The sequence below is a fragment of the Nilaparvata lugens genome, unplaced genomic scaffold (genome assembly GCF_014356525.2).
Source record: "Nilaparvata lugens isolate BPH unplaced genomic scaffold, ASM1435652v1 scaffold5992, whole genome shotgun sequence".
In the NCBI taxonomy this organism is placed as follows: domain Eukaryota; kingdom Metazoa; phylum Arthropoda; class Insecta; order Hemiptera; family Delphacidae; genus Nilaparvata; species Nilaparvata lugens.
This window is the reverse complement of record NW_024091761.1, coordinates 1-19517: the sequence shown is the minus strand read 5'-3', so window position 1 is coordinate 19517 and position 19517 is coordinate 1. Positions and strand designations below refer to the sequence as shown.

General features: G+C 36.3%; 1 protein-coding gene across 1 annotated transcript; it reads right to left on the bottom strand.

The window, feature by feature from the left end:
• Positions 1-2763: 2763 nt before the first annotated feature.
• LOC120348953 (E3 ubiquitin-protein ligase Ubr3-like) lies at positions 2764-18254 on the bottom strand (the record flags this gene model as incomplete). The annotated part of the gene is made up of 7 exons (XM_039445019.1): positions 2764-2973; positions 6010-6241; positions 8022-8185; positions 9830-9965; positions 11630-11779; positions 14123-14262; positions 18067-18254. Coding segments are annotated over 7 exons (1220 nt in total), but the record flags the coding sequence as incomplete, so codon positions are not given.
• Between the last annotated feature and the right edge of the window lie 1263 nt (positions 18255-19517).

Sequence of the window (19517 nt, the reverse complement as noted above, 5' to 3'; positions counted from 1 at the left end):
AATAATATAGTCAAACCGTTTATGATCTGGAAAGAAAACGGAGTTTAGCACATCAACAACCCATAACTCGCTTATTAGACCACTTAAAAATTTCAGTTGCCATTTTTGCTCACTCTTATAATGATCTTGAACGTTATTGAAAAAGATGATCTAATTTAAATAATGAAAAAAGTGTAACGAACAGCCTTAAGTTATTTGTTTCAGGCACGTTTGCACAGTCAAAGCTTAAACTGAATTTAATCAGCTGGTGGCTTAAACTCAAAATGAATCACATTATAACAAATGATACTTGATATGGATTGATCCAGTTTAAAATGAAATTTAGTTTAAACTGTCACTGTGCAAACGGCCCTGAGGCGACTGAGGTGGAGAAGAGACTGGACTCTAGTGGAGAGCATGTGTTTCCAAATGGTGACACTCAGACCAGTCGATTCTAGTCTCCGCGACGTCCATCACAAAGGCTGCCAGAGTGCATGAAGAGACTCTACCTAATCATCAGAACATCCAAGCTCTACACCTCATTGACAACTCTAATACAGTGAGAAGACTGAAAAGGAAGAAGCCTACAGATCTCGTTTAAATGTAGTAAGAGTGATTCTGAAAGAAACAGTGCATGGGCATTGCTCACTCAGACTGTGAAGGAGTGAATACCCCTTTAATGTCAAACTTTTATTAATTTAAGCTAGAATTTAACTGTTCATTAACCGAAGTGTTAGATTGCAGTCAAATTACAATAAAAAAAATCTGGTGTGGTACACTCACACAACTTTCCTTGCCGTTATGAAAATTGATCACCTGACGCTAGTGTTCACGCGCATCTCAAGTCTACTATTTGAACCAGCTGCTGACAGGGCAATAACGCTGGAGACACACATGAGGTCGGCTATCTCTTCATAGTGAATCATTTAATAGAATCAACAATAATTTGCAATTGAATAATACATTTTCTCGAATTTAAAGCTTATTTTCAATTTTAGGTGAAAATGTTACTGAACATTAATTGTAGAGATTTTTATGCTCAATCTACTCCACTGATTTTTTTTTGTTCAATTGTATCTGAAGCCTGATAATTGGGAATCTATCTGCATTGATGGGGCGGAGCTCCTGAAATTTTTACAGATATGGGACTTGTGGCAGTTGATAGAGCTTATCGATGACTATTTTAGGTATGAATTGATCAAAATCATTGGAGCCGTTTCCGAGAGAAATCATGAAAAACCCTGTTTTGACAACATTTCGCCATTTTAGCCGCCATCTTGAATTGCATTTGATCGAAATTGTTCGTGTCGGATCCTTATAGTGTAAGACCTTAAGTTCCAAATTTCAAGTCATTCCGTTATTGGGAGATGAGATATCGTGTACACAGACGCACATACACTCATACACACACACACACACACACACACACACACACACACACACACAACATACAGACCAATACCCAAAAACCACTTTTTTAGACTCAGGGGACTTTGAAAGTATAGAAATTTAGAAATTGGGGTACCTTATTTTTTTCGTAAAGCAATACTTTCCTTACCTATGGAATAGGGCAAGGAAAGTAAAAACTGTGCAAACAGGCCTTAGTTTAAACTCTCAATCAATTTATTATTTTTCGCTTACATTACAATAATATAATAAAAATACAGATTGACCTGGCTGGCTGAGGTCTAGTGTCAGAGTTTTCAGGTCGCAACTGATCAATTTCAGGGCCCCTGACATGGCTTAACGACTGCTTTTTAGGCAGCCGGGACCGACGAATTAACGTGTCCATACGAAACACAGGTGTGGCCCTGTTTGACAAACTGAAAACTTGAGGTAATGGAATTTTTAAGAATTGAAAATAGGCCCATAACCATCCTCGGTTAATTAAGACTAAATAAATCATTTCAAGTTGTAATATTACATTTTTTCTCAATTAAAATCGAATCTTCATTTCAATATCAATAAAACTTTATAGCAATATCAGTGTAATCGATATGCGGACTTGACATTTTACCGGGAATTATCAGATATACTTGTGTGAACAATCTACTGTAACAAAGTTCTATTTCTGAATTAACAGATAATTCTAAACAACATAAAGGGTAAATAAATTTAAAAAACTTTAAAAATAAAGTTTTATGAGTATAATAATGAAATTGTAGAGTTGCATTCTTTATTAGTGAGGTTGGCAAAATTGATGACCTGTCTAGGCTTCACCCGAGCGGCTTCAGTTTTTTCTCATGAAAAAATGGCTGCTGGCTTGTGGAAATGTTTTTACTCTTGAAATTTTTCTATAAAATTGAAATTTAAAATGTTCTAATTGAGATCTGAATAATTTTATTGTGTTCTAAATTTGTGTTGAATGTTTTGTGTAATTTGAAATCCTGTAGCCAAATATATGAGCTCAATATGAATAGATAAGTATTTTAGCTTGTAAGAATTTTCTGTTCAAGTATCAAATGGTTTTGTTCAGTAAATATTTGTTGTAAAATGCCCAAGTATTATGAAAATTATAATTTGATTTGCTCTGAACTAGACTTTTCATTCATAGGCATTAATTCCGTTCATGATTTATCAAGATATTAGAAAAAATTGGAACCGATGACTTTCTTGGGTGATAGGTGAAATACTATCAAACCTATTTGGATAAAATTGGTAGCACGGCAAAGTTAATGAGTTGAGTAGTTGAGACGTGATGATGCGTCATTCGTGAATTGCCTATCCCTTACGTATATAAGCCAGTTCTTTCCTCTATTATAGTAGTATAGATGTTGTACTTACTCTGATCGAGATGCAGCGGCAAGAGTAGTATGAAATGAATGAGGAGAGCCGTGGGGTCCCTGAGCATCAATGGCATGGGTGGTTCGGCTGGTATGAGGGCCGGGGCGGTGTCATCCTGACTGGCACACCCTGCCAACTGTTGCCATGTCTCCCAGGCTGGCCACTGTGCCAGTTTCTTGGCATGCTCGGCTAGCACATGGAGAAGTGGCACTGAAACAAATAAAATAATATAATTTTTATTCTCGATGATATACAATAAATAAAAATACAGGTGTATAATTACGTAGTTGAAAAATCTGGTGTGGAGCACTCACACAACTTTCCTTGCCGTTTTGAGAATTGATCACCTGATGCTAGTGTTCCCGCGCATCTCAAGTCTACTATTCAAAGATTTGAGCCAGCTGGTGACAGGGCAATAACGCTGGAGACACACGAGGTGTGCTATCTCTTCATAATGAATCATTTGATAGAATAAACAGTTGCCAACAGTTTGCAATTGGATAATCACATTTTCTCGAATTTTGAGCTTATTTTTAATTTTAGGCGAAAATGTTACTAAACATTAGTTGTAGAGATTCTCATGCTGAATCTTTTCCACTCGAAATTTTTTGTTTAAATTGTATCTGAAGCCTGATAATTGGGAACCTAAAATCAAACTTTGCATAGATGGGGCGGAGCTCCTGAAATTTTTACAGATACGGGACTTATGGCAGTTGATAGAGCTTATCGATGACTATTTCAGGTATAACTTCAATCAAAATCGTTGAAGCCATTTTCGAGAAAATCGCGAAAAACCCTGTTTTTGACAACATTTTCGCCATTTTAGCCGCCTTCTTGAATCGCATTTGATCGAAATTGTTCGTGTCGGATCCTTATATTGTAAGGGCCTTACGTTTCAAATTTCAAGTCATTCCGTTGATTGGGGGATGAGATATCGTGTACACAGACACACATACACACACACACACACACACACACACACACACACACACACACAGACCAATACCCAAAAACCACTTCTTTGGACTCAGGGGACCTTAAAAGGTATAGAAATTTAGAAATTGGAGTACCTCAATTTTTTTCGGAGAGCAATACTTTCCTTACCTATGGTAATAGGGCAAGGAAAGTAAAAATGAAACAATACATGATAATGCTTTTAAATAACGTGCCAGTTTCTTGGAATGGAGGAGTGGCACTGAAATAATATGATGAAAAAAGATATCATTAGAAGATAAGACACCGTATAGACCGTTTATGTTGTAAATTCAACTGTTAACTGAAGCCGATAGTCCTAGTAGTCATTTTTGATGAAGCTATGTGACGCTGGTACTGTAGTCTCTCATACACCAAAGTTGACAGTAATCGGCTTGAGTTGACAAAAATCGACTTAAAATAAGCATAGGAGAGCATATCCTATAGCATAGGATATCTACTTACGCTATATTGTATCTGGTCCAATAGAATTCATCAAACTGCGTACAGACACGAACACGATCATTTCACTTTCCAAAACCTGATGCTAAGCTCATTCATTATATCTGTATCTTTCTGTTTCTGTACAAATACAGATATAATCAGCTGCTGAAAATCAAAATGCACTAGTTCGTGGCGCAAAGTCTGTACGCAGCTTAAGGATATCGAATAAATCTATCGCCCAGAAATCGATGTGTTTGTAACGAGACTAGGCTAGAGTACAAAGAATCATCAGACACGACCTCATTGATTTTTTACTTTCCTTGCCATATTACCATAGGTAAGGAAAGTATTGCTTTCCGAAAAAATTTTAGGTACCCCAATTTCTAAATTCTATACGTTTCAAGGTCCCCTGAGTCAAACAAGTGGTTTTTGGGTATTGGTCTGTGTGTGTGTGTGTGTGTGTGTGTGTGTGTGTGTGTGTGTGGTGTGTGTGTGTGTGTGTGTGTGTGTGTGTGTGTGTGTGTACGAGTGTATGTGCGTCTGTGTACATGATATCTCATCTCCCAATCAACGGAATGACTTGAAATTTGAAAATTAAGGTCCTTACACCGTAAGGATCCGACACGAACAATTCCGATCTAATGCTATTCAAGATGGCGGCTAAAATGTTGTCAAAGACAGGGTTTTTTGCAATTTTCTCAAAAACGGCTCCAACGATTTTGATCAAATTTATACCTAAAATAATCATTGATAAGCTCTATCAACTGCCACAAGTCTCATATCTGTAAAAATTCCAGGAGCTCCACCCCATCTATGCAAAGTTTGATTTTAGATTCTCAAGTATCAGGCTTCAGATACAATTAAAACAAAAATTCTGAATGGAAAAGATTAAGCTTGAAAATCTCTACAATTTATGTTTAATAACATTTTCACTTAAAATTGAAAATAAGCTCGAAATTTGAGAAAATGTTATTATTTCAATTATTGCAAACTGTTGGCAACTGTTGATTCTATTGAATCATTCACTATGAAGAGATAGCAGACTTCGTGTGTATCCAGCGTTATTGTCTTGTCACCAGCTGTCTTGGATCTTTGAATAGTAGACTTTTATGCGCGTGAACACTAGCGTCAAGTGATAAATTTTCATAACGGCAAGGAAAGTTGTGTGAATGCGTGAATGCGCCACACCAGATTTTTAGACTAGAGTATGAATAAAAAATTCGGGGAAGGAACAGCTCTGGGCTGTGCCTGTTGGTCTTTCCCCAATCATCTTAATAGATTGTGTTCGTGTATCATTAAATAAGTGATGAATAAATTAAATAAATAAATAGAATAAATAAAAGTTCACATTTCCATGGAAGTCGCTAGTGATCGCGCTTATGCCAAAAATAATTATTTTTTATACAAATCAACTAGAAGTGAGATAATTTGTATATTTGAAATTAGGCGCTCAGCATCTGTCATACGATTCTACACACCACATGTTCTAACTCGGAAGCGCTAGCGTTCAAACTTGGGGCTACCACTTTTATTGAAATAAAATTCATTATTTTATTTCAATATCCTACTAGCAGGTAACCAACCCGTGCTCCGCAAGGGTCTTTTTCAAAACTTAACAAACTGAAAACTCGACTTACTGCAATCATGAAGAATTTAAAATAGGCCTATAACCATCCTCGGTGAATTAAGAATCCACATGCAAAATGTCAAGTTGATCAGGTGAGGAGTTGAGACGTGATGGTGCGTCTCTCGTAAATGTCCTATCCTGTACGTCTATAAGCCAGTTCTTTCCTCTATTATATTTTTAAGATTAAAAGCAGGAATACTCACTGATACAAGACCGCTTGGGTATCAACGACTGATCCATAGAGGACAGCGAGCAGAGAGAACCGCCCCGTTGCACCAGCTCTATCTCGAGGTTGGTCCTTGCAACGGAGCTTACAAACAGGAACAACATCTGCGGATTACAGTTGCCGAATATCTCCTGTTTGCACTTCAGATAGGTCGAGTTGGTCATGTCCTCCATCAGTTTGCTCATGGCTATCATAAGGCTGGACGTTGTCTGTAACAAAACACATTACAGAAAAATGAGTTATACACTAAAAAATAGTAGTTCTGTGAACAGTAGACCTCGCGCAGTTATAAACCACAGCCTCCTCTTATACTGTCCATCAGAGTAAATCCTGTCTGTTTGTCGTGTCGGCAAAATATCGGTGTCAAAACGGCTAATGGCTATTAGGGTTGGTGTATCAAAGATGCTAACATCAAAAGCTAATCTCCTTCAAGACATACTGGCAACAGGACAGCCCGAGATCAAAGCAGAGAAAGTTCAAGAGAAAATACTATGTTATTTTCGTTATTAATTGAATGCAATCAATACCGTAGTTCATTTAATATTGCATAAAAATTGCATTCAATGAGGCATGCAATTAATAGTCCACACAGCAGCTGATATTTTACCAAGTTACATTGAGATATCGAATTGCATGCGTCATGGCAAGCAATATACAATCCACTCGACAGCTGATTTATGATGAATAGTTCTTTAGTCTGATTTTTACTCTAATATTGGCGTATGAAGGAGGCTTCTTTTCCTTTTATATTATCCTTGAAATGCAAAATCTCCAAAAAAACCTTATATATACGTCGACGTGAAATTAAAAAGAAACAAACTTGTCAAATTCATGAAAATCATTGCCGCGTTGCGCTGTAAATGCGGAACATAAATATTAACATATAAACATTTAAACATTAAAACATATAAACATAAAGAGAAATGCAAAACCGTCGACTTGAATCTTAGACCTCACTTCGCTCGGTCAATAAGTGAGACTTTTTGTGGATTTCTCAATCTCATACTTGTCTGAGAAGATACGATTTCTTTTATACACAACAGAAAAATTGATGAATTATGCCATAGAGAAAAGCTAGCATAAGAAGATATCCCGTGGTTTGAAGAATTCAAAGTTTTCAAGTTTTGTATCAAATTATGGGTTTGTGTATCAAGTTGAGATGATACTGTATCATATTGTGTTCATACTGTACCATTTTGTTGTAATACTCTATAATGTATAAGTATGGTGATATCCAAGAGAAAATATAGTTAAAAGGGGTCTGGCAAACGACTCTGCAACGAACATCTATTTATGGGCGAGTTGTTAACTAATGGCTCTGTTAACTATGGGTGACTTTATGTAGCGACCCTGCAACGGGCATTAATGTTTTAATGTTTATATGATGCGCATTTACAGCGAAACGCGGTAATAGATTTTCATGAAATTTGACAGGTATGTTCCTTTTTTAATTGCGCGTCAACGTATACACAAGGTTTTTGGAAATTTTGCATTTCAAGGATAATATAAAAGGAAAAAGGAGCCTCCTTCATACGCCAATATTAAGAGTAAAAATCAGACTATAGAATTATTCATCATAAATCAGCTGACAAGTGATTACACAGATGTGTGGAGAAGCCAGTCTATTGCTGTATTTCCTTGAGGTCTATAGTTTCAATCAGGTACGGTTCTTGTGGATGAGAATACTGCGGTGAGGTCTACTGTTCACAGAACTACTAGTATTTTATTACCAGCATGGATTGTAACAATCCAAACACAGCTGTGTTTGAGAAAAAAAATACCTAATTGGAACCGTACGAATAAAAACCTGATATGTATGAAAGCCTCATTCGTTTTCGGCAACGAACCGAACCAAACCGAATGCGTGTGAAGCAAGCCTAATTTGATAGAAAACTCCCAAACTTTGAATGAATTCTACAAACCATGGCATATCTACTTATGCTATCTTTTCTGTATGGACCTACAGCTTCAGGTGCTTCCGAACCTTACCTGATGGCAGGCAGATGTCCTTGAGGAAGTTGGTGAGCTCAGAGATGCTGGCTGAGAGAGAGGAAGGCCTAGATCTGACCACAGCGGCACAATCACCCAGCTCAGGGGGCAGAGGTAGAACTGAGTTGGCCAGTTGACGGCATAGTGGACACGAGTATTCACCCCTGAAAAATACACAAAAATAAATCATAAATACCATAAATCATTCATCATTAATCATAATCAAAATCAAATAAAACATAGTGAGGTCCACGTTATAATGGCAGTGTATGATTAGCAATGGTATTACCATAGAAAAACAATAGCGTAAGTAGATATCCCATGGTATAGGGTGTTTATGTCGCAACTTTTACTGTTAGCCGATTACTGTTGATTATTGTCGATTTTTACTGTTTTGTTGGGGTGAGAGTGTATGAACGGCACAATATGAGAGACTACCAGGGTCATAAAGCTTCACAGGAAAGAACTACGTGAACTATCGGTTTGAGATAACAGTAAAAGTTGCGACATAAACGCCCTATACCATGGGATATCTACTTATGCTATTGTTTCCCTATGGTATTACTATCCTTGTCTATCATTCAACAAAGCTGATAGCGCCATCTCTTTCTCGCTTTGCTTAGTTGCCAGATCGTCTTTTAACAATCAAGATCAAGAATTTATTGTCACAAACAAAATTGCATAGACAAAAGTCACTTGACATAAATATCAGAATATTAATACTAGGATCAAGTACAGGTCAGATTAACTTACATTATAAAAACTATAATAAAATTAAAACTCATAATATTATGGATGAGCCAAATATAACCAAAAATAACTTTTAGTTGAGCTATTTTTGGTAAATAGAATAACTTTCTCAAAAATTGATATTTTCAGAAAATTTTGTTTTACTAGATCAACAATACCATGAAGAATCTATCCTCTAAATCTAATGGATTTATCTCTTACCGAATTTGAAATGTTCTGTTCCAAAAATTTAAACTTTAGGCGCTCATATCTCAAAAGTAATGATCGAATAAAAATGGTTCTTTGAGAAACTTTACATTTTCATAGCTTGATGATATACAGATCGAAAAACTTTGAAAAATATCACGAGTAGAATAGTTATTTGTGCAACTAGTGCGCAAAGTGACAGTTTGCTGCACCGAAAGAAACGTTTACGCCCGAGCCGTAGGCGAGGGCGGAATGGTTTCTTGAGTGCAGCAGAGGAACTTTGCGCACGTATTTCACATTAAGTTTTTCCTACAGTTACCATTGAATATGAAAAGTGGGTAATTATGGGTAAAATTGCCTGAATAATGTAGTAGTGTTTGAATGAAGAGGCGGCTGTGGGCTGAATGTGGTGGCTGTCGACTGTCGCTGTCCTGGTTATAATATATAATGAATAATAATTAGCACGTTGTGCTTCGTTGCACCTCTGCTCACTATAGCAGCCACAGCAGTCACTGTTACCAACTTCATTTTGATTTTGCTGCACTGTTGCTCCATATAACCTACTAAGTATTTTGCGTTGCCATGTTGCAAATCTGGAGTGCAGAAAAATTTTTCCCGCACTAGAGCGGAAAAGTGATTCTTTGCGTTCTGTAATCAGTGCAGCAATGGCCACTTTTCAACGTAACTGTAGGAAAAGTTTATTTTAAGCCTTTGCACAGCCTCAAAGTTTAGAACTTGGCCAAATCCCGAGCTCATATACTGGCCCTTGCTTTTAGATGATGTGGGCCTAAATGAAAAAAAGGGATCCATGTAGAATCAGATATCTATTGAAATAAAATTCGAAAGCTATCGATGCAATCAAAGATACCAACCTTTCAGCCGAAATCGTTGTTGTCCCATCAGTGACCGTAGATACGACTTGAGACAATCTAGATGCAAATGATGTCCACACGTCTGCACATGCACACCTCCTTCCCATCCTAGATTTACGGAGACTAGCCAAGATAACTGAAAACCAAACAAAATATATTAGAAAAACACCACGGAAAACCTACTGAGACAAGCCAAGATAGCTGAGAAACAAATGAAATATTACTGAAAAAAAACACCAACAACTCATGAAAACTTTATTTTTCTACAGAACAATATTATCGTGTTGGGATTTGCACCTCACTTTTGAAGCTATTCACTGGAAACATTCCTTAACGTTCAAAGTATTTCGATTTGGAAACCACCATAGAGGAAATATAACATAAGAAGATACATAAGGAACTTTAATGTATCTTTCCATAAGCAACAGATGCTCTTCTGTATCTTCTCAAAAGCAACGTGTAGCGTCCAAAAATAAACACAAGGAGCTATAATGTATCTTTCCATAAGCAACAGATGCTCTTCTGTATCTTCTCAAAAGCAACGTGTAGCATCCAAAAAGAAACACAAGGAGCTTTAGGTCCTTTCAGCACCAAAGACCTTAGAGAGATATAGACCCACAATGCCTATGCCTTCCCAATGATAGCTCTTACTTGAAATTGAAGGCCGCCATTGGGGTATTTTAGCACGAGTATTATATCTATCTATATTTGTAATACAATAGATCACAAAGGCATTGGTGGCATTGGTATGTAATAATCTTATGGGTTGCCCCCTCAATGGCGGATTTCAATTCCAAGTACGAAACTAGCGCTGTATGTGAGTCTATGCATCTTTAAGGTCTTTGTTCAGCACAACACAGCCTATCAGCTGACATTCGTTCAACATTCTATTTCCATTGTTGGTGATTGTTGCAACTCTCTCATTCATGAAGAATCTCTGTGTGTAGGGAGCTTCCTCCATCTAGGGATCTAGGGTCTCTGATGTTTTTGCAAAGCCGTGAACATTACCCTGCCAACCATACCTTGCCTATATGCCGTTTCAAAGTCACAGAGGCAAAGCTACTGGACGCGTATTGTAAATTAATTTGGAAAGGTTCAGTTAAAGGACTCAAAGTGACATAAGCTACATTTTTGACCGAGCGAAGTGAGGTCTAAGATTCAAGTCTACGGTTTTGCATTTCTATTAATGTTTAAATGTTTGGATGTTTAAATGTTGCGCATTTACGGCGAAACGCAGTAATAGATTTTCATGAAATTTGACAGGTAGTTTCCTTTTTTAATTGCGCGTCGACGTATATACAAGGTTTTTGGAAATTTTGCATTTCGAGGGTAATATAAAAGGAAAAAGGAGCCTCCTTCATACGCCAATATTAGAGTAAAAAACAGACTATAGAATTATTCATCATAAATCAGCTGACAAGTGATTACACAGATGTGTGGATAAGCCGGTCTATTGTTGTATTTCCATAAGGTCTATAGTTTCAATCAGGTACTTGTGGATGAGAATACTGCGTAAGGTCTACTGTTCACAGAACTACTAGTTTATTGGACTGCAGTACACATTTTGAAGAGGGACAGTTTTGAGCATCAGCATGTTACATGTACATTTTCATATGGATATATATATGGATTCATATGGATTTTCATATGGAGAGGATATAGAACTCAAGGAAGCGTACTTATAAATGGGCAACGGCTCGACGCTCTAGTCATCAGTTAGAACTCACTACGCTAGTTCAAAATTTACATTCATTGGAAAAATAAATTTTGAGATGAAGAGATGAGGGAAGAAATAATTACCTTATCGAAGTGTCGGTCGATTTCTTCGATACGTCTGTCGAAATCACTTCCCAGTGTGTCGTTGCGAGAGAAATTCGCTCTCTCTTGATCGGAAGTTGGCAGCACTGCCGGCTCACTGCTTCGTCGTTTGTGGCCCAACACGCTTGTTGCCTGCAAAAACAGTCAACATTAAAATCATAAGTACGTTGAATAATAAATATCGAAAGTAAAAGTAATATCAGCTGTGCTGAATAGTTAGTTGTTTTTTCTGGCTCTAAATTTTGTAAAATTATTCGAAAATTCTCCAATTAATAGTGATTTGAGTGTGATATTTTTTGTTTTTTACTCTGTTTTCAACCGTCAAAATTTGAAAATCTTAGTTGTTGTTTTTGAGTGAAAATGGACTAAATTATAGTAAAGTAAAATCATAACCCTATTTTGGACTTTTAAAATGCTATCTAAATTTGGGAGAGAAATAGTACAAGGAAAATCCTTAGTTTTTCTCTCCCAATCAGTGTTTCTTTGTAAAAAATATAAATAAAATAAATAAAAATAAAAAAAGAGTCACCAAAACTTCATAACAAATTCAACTGCAGAAGAAGAAACACACGCTCTTTCTATTAGTTTGTATTCTTAAGGTAGACGCACATAGATCGTCATCGGACGGACGGCACGCATCGGACGATTAGATTTGATGCATTGTTTTCAATTGGAGTGCGCATACCCATGCGATGCAGATAGGTATGCGCACTCCAATTGAAAACAATGCATCAAATCTAATCGTCCGTTGCGTGCCGTCGGTCCGATGACGATCTATGTGCGTCTACCTTTAAGGTGCATTTTCGTTTGTGCGAAATTTCCGCAGTCGACGACGACAAGCATTGTTGACATTCATATAGTCAAAATTTCAAGTGTGCTAAAACAACTGATCAAATAACTTTTTATTATTTGTGTTTATTATTCAAGAATCAAACATTTCTAATAATATCAATATATTGCAATTTGAAAGTATAAGAAAGTATAAATTCAACCTCACCCTATTGAATGAAAAAGACTAAGAAATTGTCAAAAAACACTGATTTATTGATAATTAGAAAGACCGGTTTCGGTTATTACACCATTGTCAATCTCTGATAAACTAAAACTAAATACAAGAGCAGCAGAATCTATTCTGCTGCTTTTGTATCTAGTTTTAGTTTATTGACAATTTCTTAGTCTTTTTCATTCAATATGAATAATTACCACAATATCAACTTCTCAACTACACAAAAAGTCAACCTCACCCCTTAAAACATAATTGAACATAATCTTTTAGGTTATTTAGACAAATTGAAATCTACCCAATGTGAGATCCTCACCCGTCGATGACGGCATTTACCCACAAACGAAACCCCAGCTAAACATGCAATAGACCCATGGCGGGACCTATATTTAAAACTATGGAGAGTTTTATTTTGGGAAAAACTATAATACTAATTTTCGTAGGGCTTTTATTAGTGGGGAGTTCCTGACGGAAGTTCCACCCCAGCTGAATACATCATTCAACCCGTCAATGAGCCTTACGGATGTCACACTTCAGCTGGGACCGACAGTTCATCCATCCGATAACACGGGAGTGACTTTTGGTGACAATCGGGGTTCGAACCGGAAATCTGTATAGTGAGGTCCACGTTATAATGGCAGTGATGAAAGATAGGAGAAAAACGTTGCCAAGTCTCTCCATTTTGTCACAGCTGTTACTCAATTCATCCCATTAAATTTGATCTAATAATAATTATCATTTCCATGATAAAATATGCAATTTAATGTCAAATTGATCAAGAAAAAATATTTTTTCAAAATTTGATACAAAAATTTGCTTCAATAACTGAGATCATATTTTTATTTTCATACAAACCTGAAATGGCGGCTAATTTAAAAAGCTTTGATACACCAATCTGAATTTCCAAACAATAAAAAATTAAGTTATTTGGTAGGTATTCATTCCAATTTAAAAAAAAAATAGAAAAATAGAAATTCTATTTAAAATAAGTAATTTCAATGGAAATAATTCAGAAATAACCTTTCAATATTATTTATACCGGTACGAGTAGGTCTAAGTCTCACCTACACGTGTAGGCTAACTGAAGCATGGATAAAGTCTAGGATGGTTAGTTATCAACTTTAAAAATGTCTAAAAATTATTTCAATGCTTCAAAAATTAATTTTAAATCAATTATACAACTTGTGTACTACAGTATTTTGATAGAATGAAGAAAAAAAAATGGCGGCTGAGAATTGTTTGTTTACTTTTGTACAGTCACTGTCAAAAGTAAAAATAAAATATTCTGGCAAACGAACAACATTGTAAAGCTAGAAAGAGATAGCGCTATCTGTTTTGTTGTATGATAGAAAGGGACAGCAACAGCATTGTCAATCGTACACTGCCATTATAACGTGGACCTCACTATAGGCTGCTACGCAAGCATTCTATTCACAAGACCACCGATCACTTCAAAAGAAATGATTAATTACCTGCACTAGAACAGCGAGTCCCATAAGTTTTTCGTCAGTACTGGGCGAGGTCTGGTTGCAAATCACACAGTCGTATTCTTTTTTATTCGACAACATTTGACTATTTTCTTCACCAGCTTCCCAGTCCATTCCGTCATCTTCTGCAAAAAATAAAATAAAGTTGAACAGATGGAAATAAATTGGAAAATGCATTTTTTCAAATGCTAATTAATGGATAATTATTATTAAACAAAAATCCCAATTGAATGCTGTGAATCACCCCGAAGACTTCTGCTACTGCAAATATTGACAACAGGGTAAACAGCTAGATGGAAACTCGATGAGCGCTACTATACAAAAAATGATTTGTTAGCCCGGGAATCGAACCCAGTACCTCCCAATTGCCGGTAAGGAATGCTTACCCTTAAACCAAACTGACAATCTCTGGATAGCAGCGCTCATTTTATACAAAGCCATAGCATAGAGAAACGATAGCATAAGTAGATATCCCATGGTATAGGGCGTTTATGTCGCAACTTTTACTGTTATCCCAAGCCGATAGTTCACGTAGTTCTTTCCTATGCCGCTGTGTGACGCTGGTAGTCTCTCAAATTGTGCTGTTCTCACACTCTCACCCCAACAAAACATTAAAAATTGACAATAATTCACAGTAATCGGCTTGCGATAACAGTAAAAGTTGCGACATAAACGCCCTATACCATGGGATATCTACTTACGCTATTGTTTCTCTATGGCCATAGTCTACAGATGGAAATAAATTGTAAGTTGCATTTGTTCAAATGCTAATTAATGGATAATTATTATTAAACGAAAATCCCAATTAAATGCTGTGAATCACCCGAAGACTTCTGCTACTGCAAATATGACAACAGGGTAAACAGAGCTAGATGGAAATTGTCCATTTGAAGATGAAGTTTTGTTACTAAAATAACTCACGAAAAAAATCAAAACAGTTCTTTAATTAATTCACAACATAATAAATATAATAACCAATGAAAGCTGTGTAAATAGAACTAAGAACCTCTGCTATTGCAAATAATATTGACCGAAGAGTAGGGATGGGTATCGAAAGACAAAACATCGATGTTTTTTTCTCCTGAACATCGATAAGTGAAAAACATCGAACAGTAAACATCGATGTTTTTAAACATTGATGTTTTAAATATCGACGTGTTGCCGTACTTTTACGGAAGACTATTATATCCTTAGAGTAACTCAGATAGTGAAATCAATTTCCTTTTTTATGTACATGTAAAAGAAAGGGACAGAGCTTTTAAAAGTAGTTAACAATAAAGAATATCATTGATTGGCAGCAACGAAACTGTAAGTTAATGAATTGTTTGTAGTTGTAGGTAATCAGACTCTACGTTATCAACGGAGATAGATATTTAATCGAATATAAAAAAGAAAATCCAATAATAGTTGAGTCAGAAACCTTTCAGGATATCCTCGAAGATTCTGCCTTGGGATTTCATCCTAAGCTAATTTTAGTAATCATTGTTACTCATAATATATTCATTCAATACCTGATAGTTTTATTTAGGAAATGAGAATGAATAGAGGTGTTTTTTATGTCTTTCTACACTCCATACAATACGAGGACCTCTATCCAGAGCTAGATTAATAATTGGTATTAAACGTATGTTGATGAAAGCAATGGAATAAGAAAAACTCTTTCTTCTTAAGAAACGAAAAATCCGACCTCTTATTCAATTATAAATAGGTTATGTAAATCTTCAAGAGTATCCAGCAGTCTCACATGAAAATACAGAGAGCCTGATTGAAAAATTCCTTTTTGTTGGAAAAAAGTCGGTATACGGGCGAAAGTTTTACGTGACAACGACTTTGAGTGGTAAAATAATTTTAATGTGAATATTCATTCGTATAGTAGGAAGAAGGATGAAATAATAACTCACAATGAGAGTGAGTGAGAGGCACGCGTCCCTTCCACTCGGGCATGGTTAGCCCACGCCCACCTAAGAGCGAGAGAGACAACCATTGACTTGACATTTGAATTAGTGGCGCAGTCGCAGGAGATTGCTTGCGGCGCCTGCGCAGGTTGACTGCTCAGTTCACTCTCTCTCCAGGTGAATGCCTTCGGCTGCTGCGGCGCGTTGCTCGCCCTGCTCCTATTCGTGCTCTTTCCAGACGACCGTGAACCGAAACGAACGCTCTCACTCGCTCTCATTGTGAGCGCATAACGTGGGAACGTAACGCAGTTTCTTGAAATGTCTCCCGGCAAACCAATTTATTAGACGTTGTCACGTCAAAAACATCGAATGACCGATGTCTAGGTAAACCATCGATAAGTGAAAAACATCGAGCAGTAAACATCGATGTTTAATGTTGAAACATCGATGTATCGATACCCATCCCTACCGAAGAGCTAAATAGCAGAAGGAAGTTCGTTAAATGAAACTGTTTAAAAACATTGCCCAGACCGGGAATCGAACCGGTACCTCTCGGTTGTCGACCGTTCGGCTTCACCTCTTTTCCATTATCAATCAACGAATTTCCTTCTGCTATCTAGTATTTTGGTCAATATTTGCAGTAACAGAAGTCCCTAGATTTATTTACATAATCTATTTTTTCGGACATTTTATTATCTATCAAAATTTCGGAGCAGAATAGTTTTGGGCTATCCATGTTGCTCTATCCCGATCATATTCATATGATTTGTAATTATATCAACAAATAGATAAATATTCACTGGATTTTCGAATTAATTCTTAATGAACTTTTGTAACTAAAATAATTCAAACAAAACAATTTTCAAAAATTGATACACGACAATAATATTATGTGATCAGGCTGGCTCAAGTCTGGTGTCACAGTTTTCAGGTCGCACCTGGAGAATTTCAGGGCCTCTGACAGGGAGAGTCTCAGTTAGACAAGTTCTCATATCATCAAGTACTTTGACCGTTTGACCGAGATACTGGAACAAATGGGAGAGTCTCCTCTGATAGGAAGAGTCTCATTTAGTCAAGTACTTTGACCGTTTGACCGAGATACTGTAATAAATGGGAAGTTAAGCAGTTCAGTTAATTATATCTTTTCTGTATAGGGCTACTTTTTATAGAAATAGAAAGAAAAATAAAAATCTCAGTACCCTTTTTGAATAATTATTTAATCACAACATGTTTCGGACATTGATGCCATTTTCAAGTGATATGAAGTAAATAAATACTGCTGGAAGATTCTTATTTTGATCATATGTTAGTGTATTCATATGATTTTATGAGCTAAAACTATAAATTGAGGAGTTGGGTGGAAGAACGACCTTCAAGTTTTGTGTAAATTGAGTTTTAAATATTTAGTACACATCTTTATTATTTCATCAGAATGCAATATTCTTGCAAGTATTTGAACTTTATTGATTTTTTAATACTATGTTCAATGCTATTATTCATAATTAGCCAGTAATCCAAGGCTAACTGATATTAATTGATATAAGGTGTGTTGTCTCAGGTCGTTTTTCCATAACCTTGGTTGTTACATGTTCAGAGGTTCAATAAAATGATGAAAAACCCGTATCAAGAGTAGTGATAATGATAATATATTGCTCATGATATTGGATAATTAATAAGTAGGTGATAAAGATCTGAAAAATGTCATTTGGAAGTGAACAATTGAAGATGATATTTTCTTCTTGAACACGTTCATTCCCATAATCAAGACTCTGGAATGTTACATGGTACTGTTCTGATTTTCGGGAAATTCATACACCCCAATGTTTCCAGCATCGGATTCTTCTTCAGGAGCGTCTTCTTCATTATTTCCATCATTTAGAGGATAATTGGTTCCCTTGGATGTATTAATGATCTTCTATACCACATTTGGTGAGTAGAGTTGGGAGGATTTTTCTTTCTATTTTAGTTCAGTTAAGCATGAAAATTATTCCAATTGAACGAAAATGAGCCAGATCGATTAATTTTCTAATTTACCTGTTTCCAACGTTCTCTCCATAAATTGTTTCTGTTGCGAAGCGAATTCTTCCATAAGTTTCTGTTGGCGTTCCTTTGCTCTTCTCCGTCTCTCTCCTCGTTCTCTTTCCTCTCTTTCTCTCCTTTCTGCCTCTCCTTCTTCAGGTTGGCGAGGCCATAAGCGTTCCCTGACTGCAATCACGTTTTCTCTGCAAGAAAAAATTAACCATTTAGTTTCTCAAGAAACTATTACCAGAAAAGTATAGTGAAAATAAAATATTAAAGAACGACTAAATGAATTATTTAGTGTAGAGGAACACTAGAATTGCAGTGAGATTCTCGTTATAGAGTCAGTTGCAATGATAGTATAAAGACTAATCTAATGAAAACACCATGGCAATAGTGCAGAGTTGGAAAAGGATAGACTTATCTGCTGTGTCTAATGACAGACAAGGATAGCAACACCAATGTTGATCAGGTGCTGACTTTATAACCTGAATCTCACTATATAATTGTTGTTCATTGTTCACACACGTGGTTTAAGGTTATGTTTGAAGTTTGAACAAGCTTGTACTCCGAAGGAAAGTTTGGAATATATTTGGAGGAGGAAAAATGTAGTGTTATTCACGGAACAAAAGGGCTTTTTCTTGCCAAAGGGATGTGTCGCCTCTGGCTCTAAACGTTTCCCCTTAGGGTGGAATTCCCATTAATCTGGATTGTCAAACTACAGTGACAGAGAACATTGAAAATACTAGTAGTTCTGTGAACAGTAGACCTCACGCAGTATTCTCATCCACAAGTACCTGATTGAAACTATAGACCTTATGGAAATACAGCAATAGACTGGCTTCTCCACACAGCTGTGTAGTCACTTGTCAGCTGATTTATGATGAATAATTCTATACACTGATTTTTACTCTAATATTGGCGTATGAGGAGGCTCCTTTTTCCTTTTATATTATCATTGAAATGAAAATTTCCAAAAACCTTGTATATACGTCGACGCGCAATTAAAAAAGGAATATACCTGTCAAATTTCATGAAAATCTATTACCGCGTTTCACCGTAAATGCGCAACATATAAACATTTAAACATTCAGAGAAATGCCAAACCGTCGACTTAAATCTTAGACCGCACTTCGCTCGGTCAATGATTTCCAAGTCTAATCGGACTATTCCTACTCAGCCCGGCCGAGTTAGTATGAACAATCACATTAGAACATATGTGAATTATATTTTCACTATTGTGTACGAATTCAGCTTATTGTAGTCTATAGTGAGGTCCACGTTATAATGGCAGTGTTTGATTAGCAATGGTGTTGCTATACTTGTCTATCATTCAACAAAGCGGATAGCTGTATCTCTTCCTCGCTTTGCTCTGTTGCCAGATCGTCTTTTAACAATGTAGAATTAATAATCAATCAACAAAATAGTTCATCTTGATTATGAAAATTCATTGTGAAATATTGAAA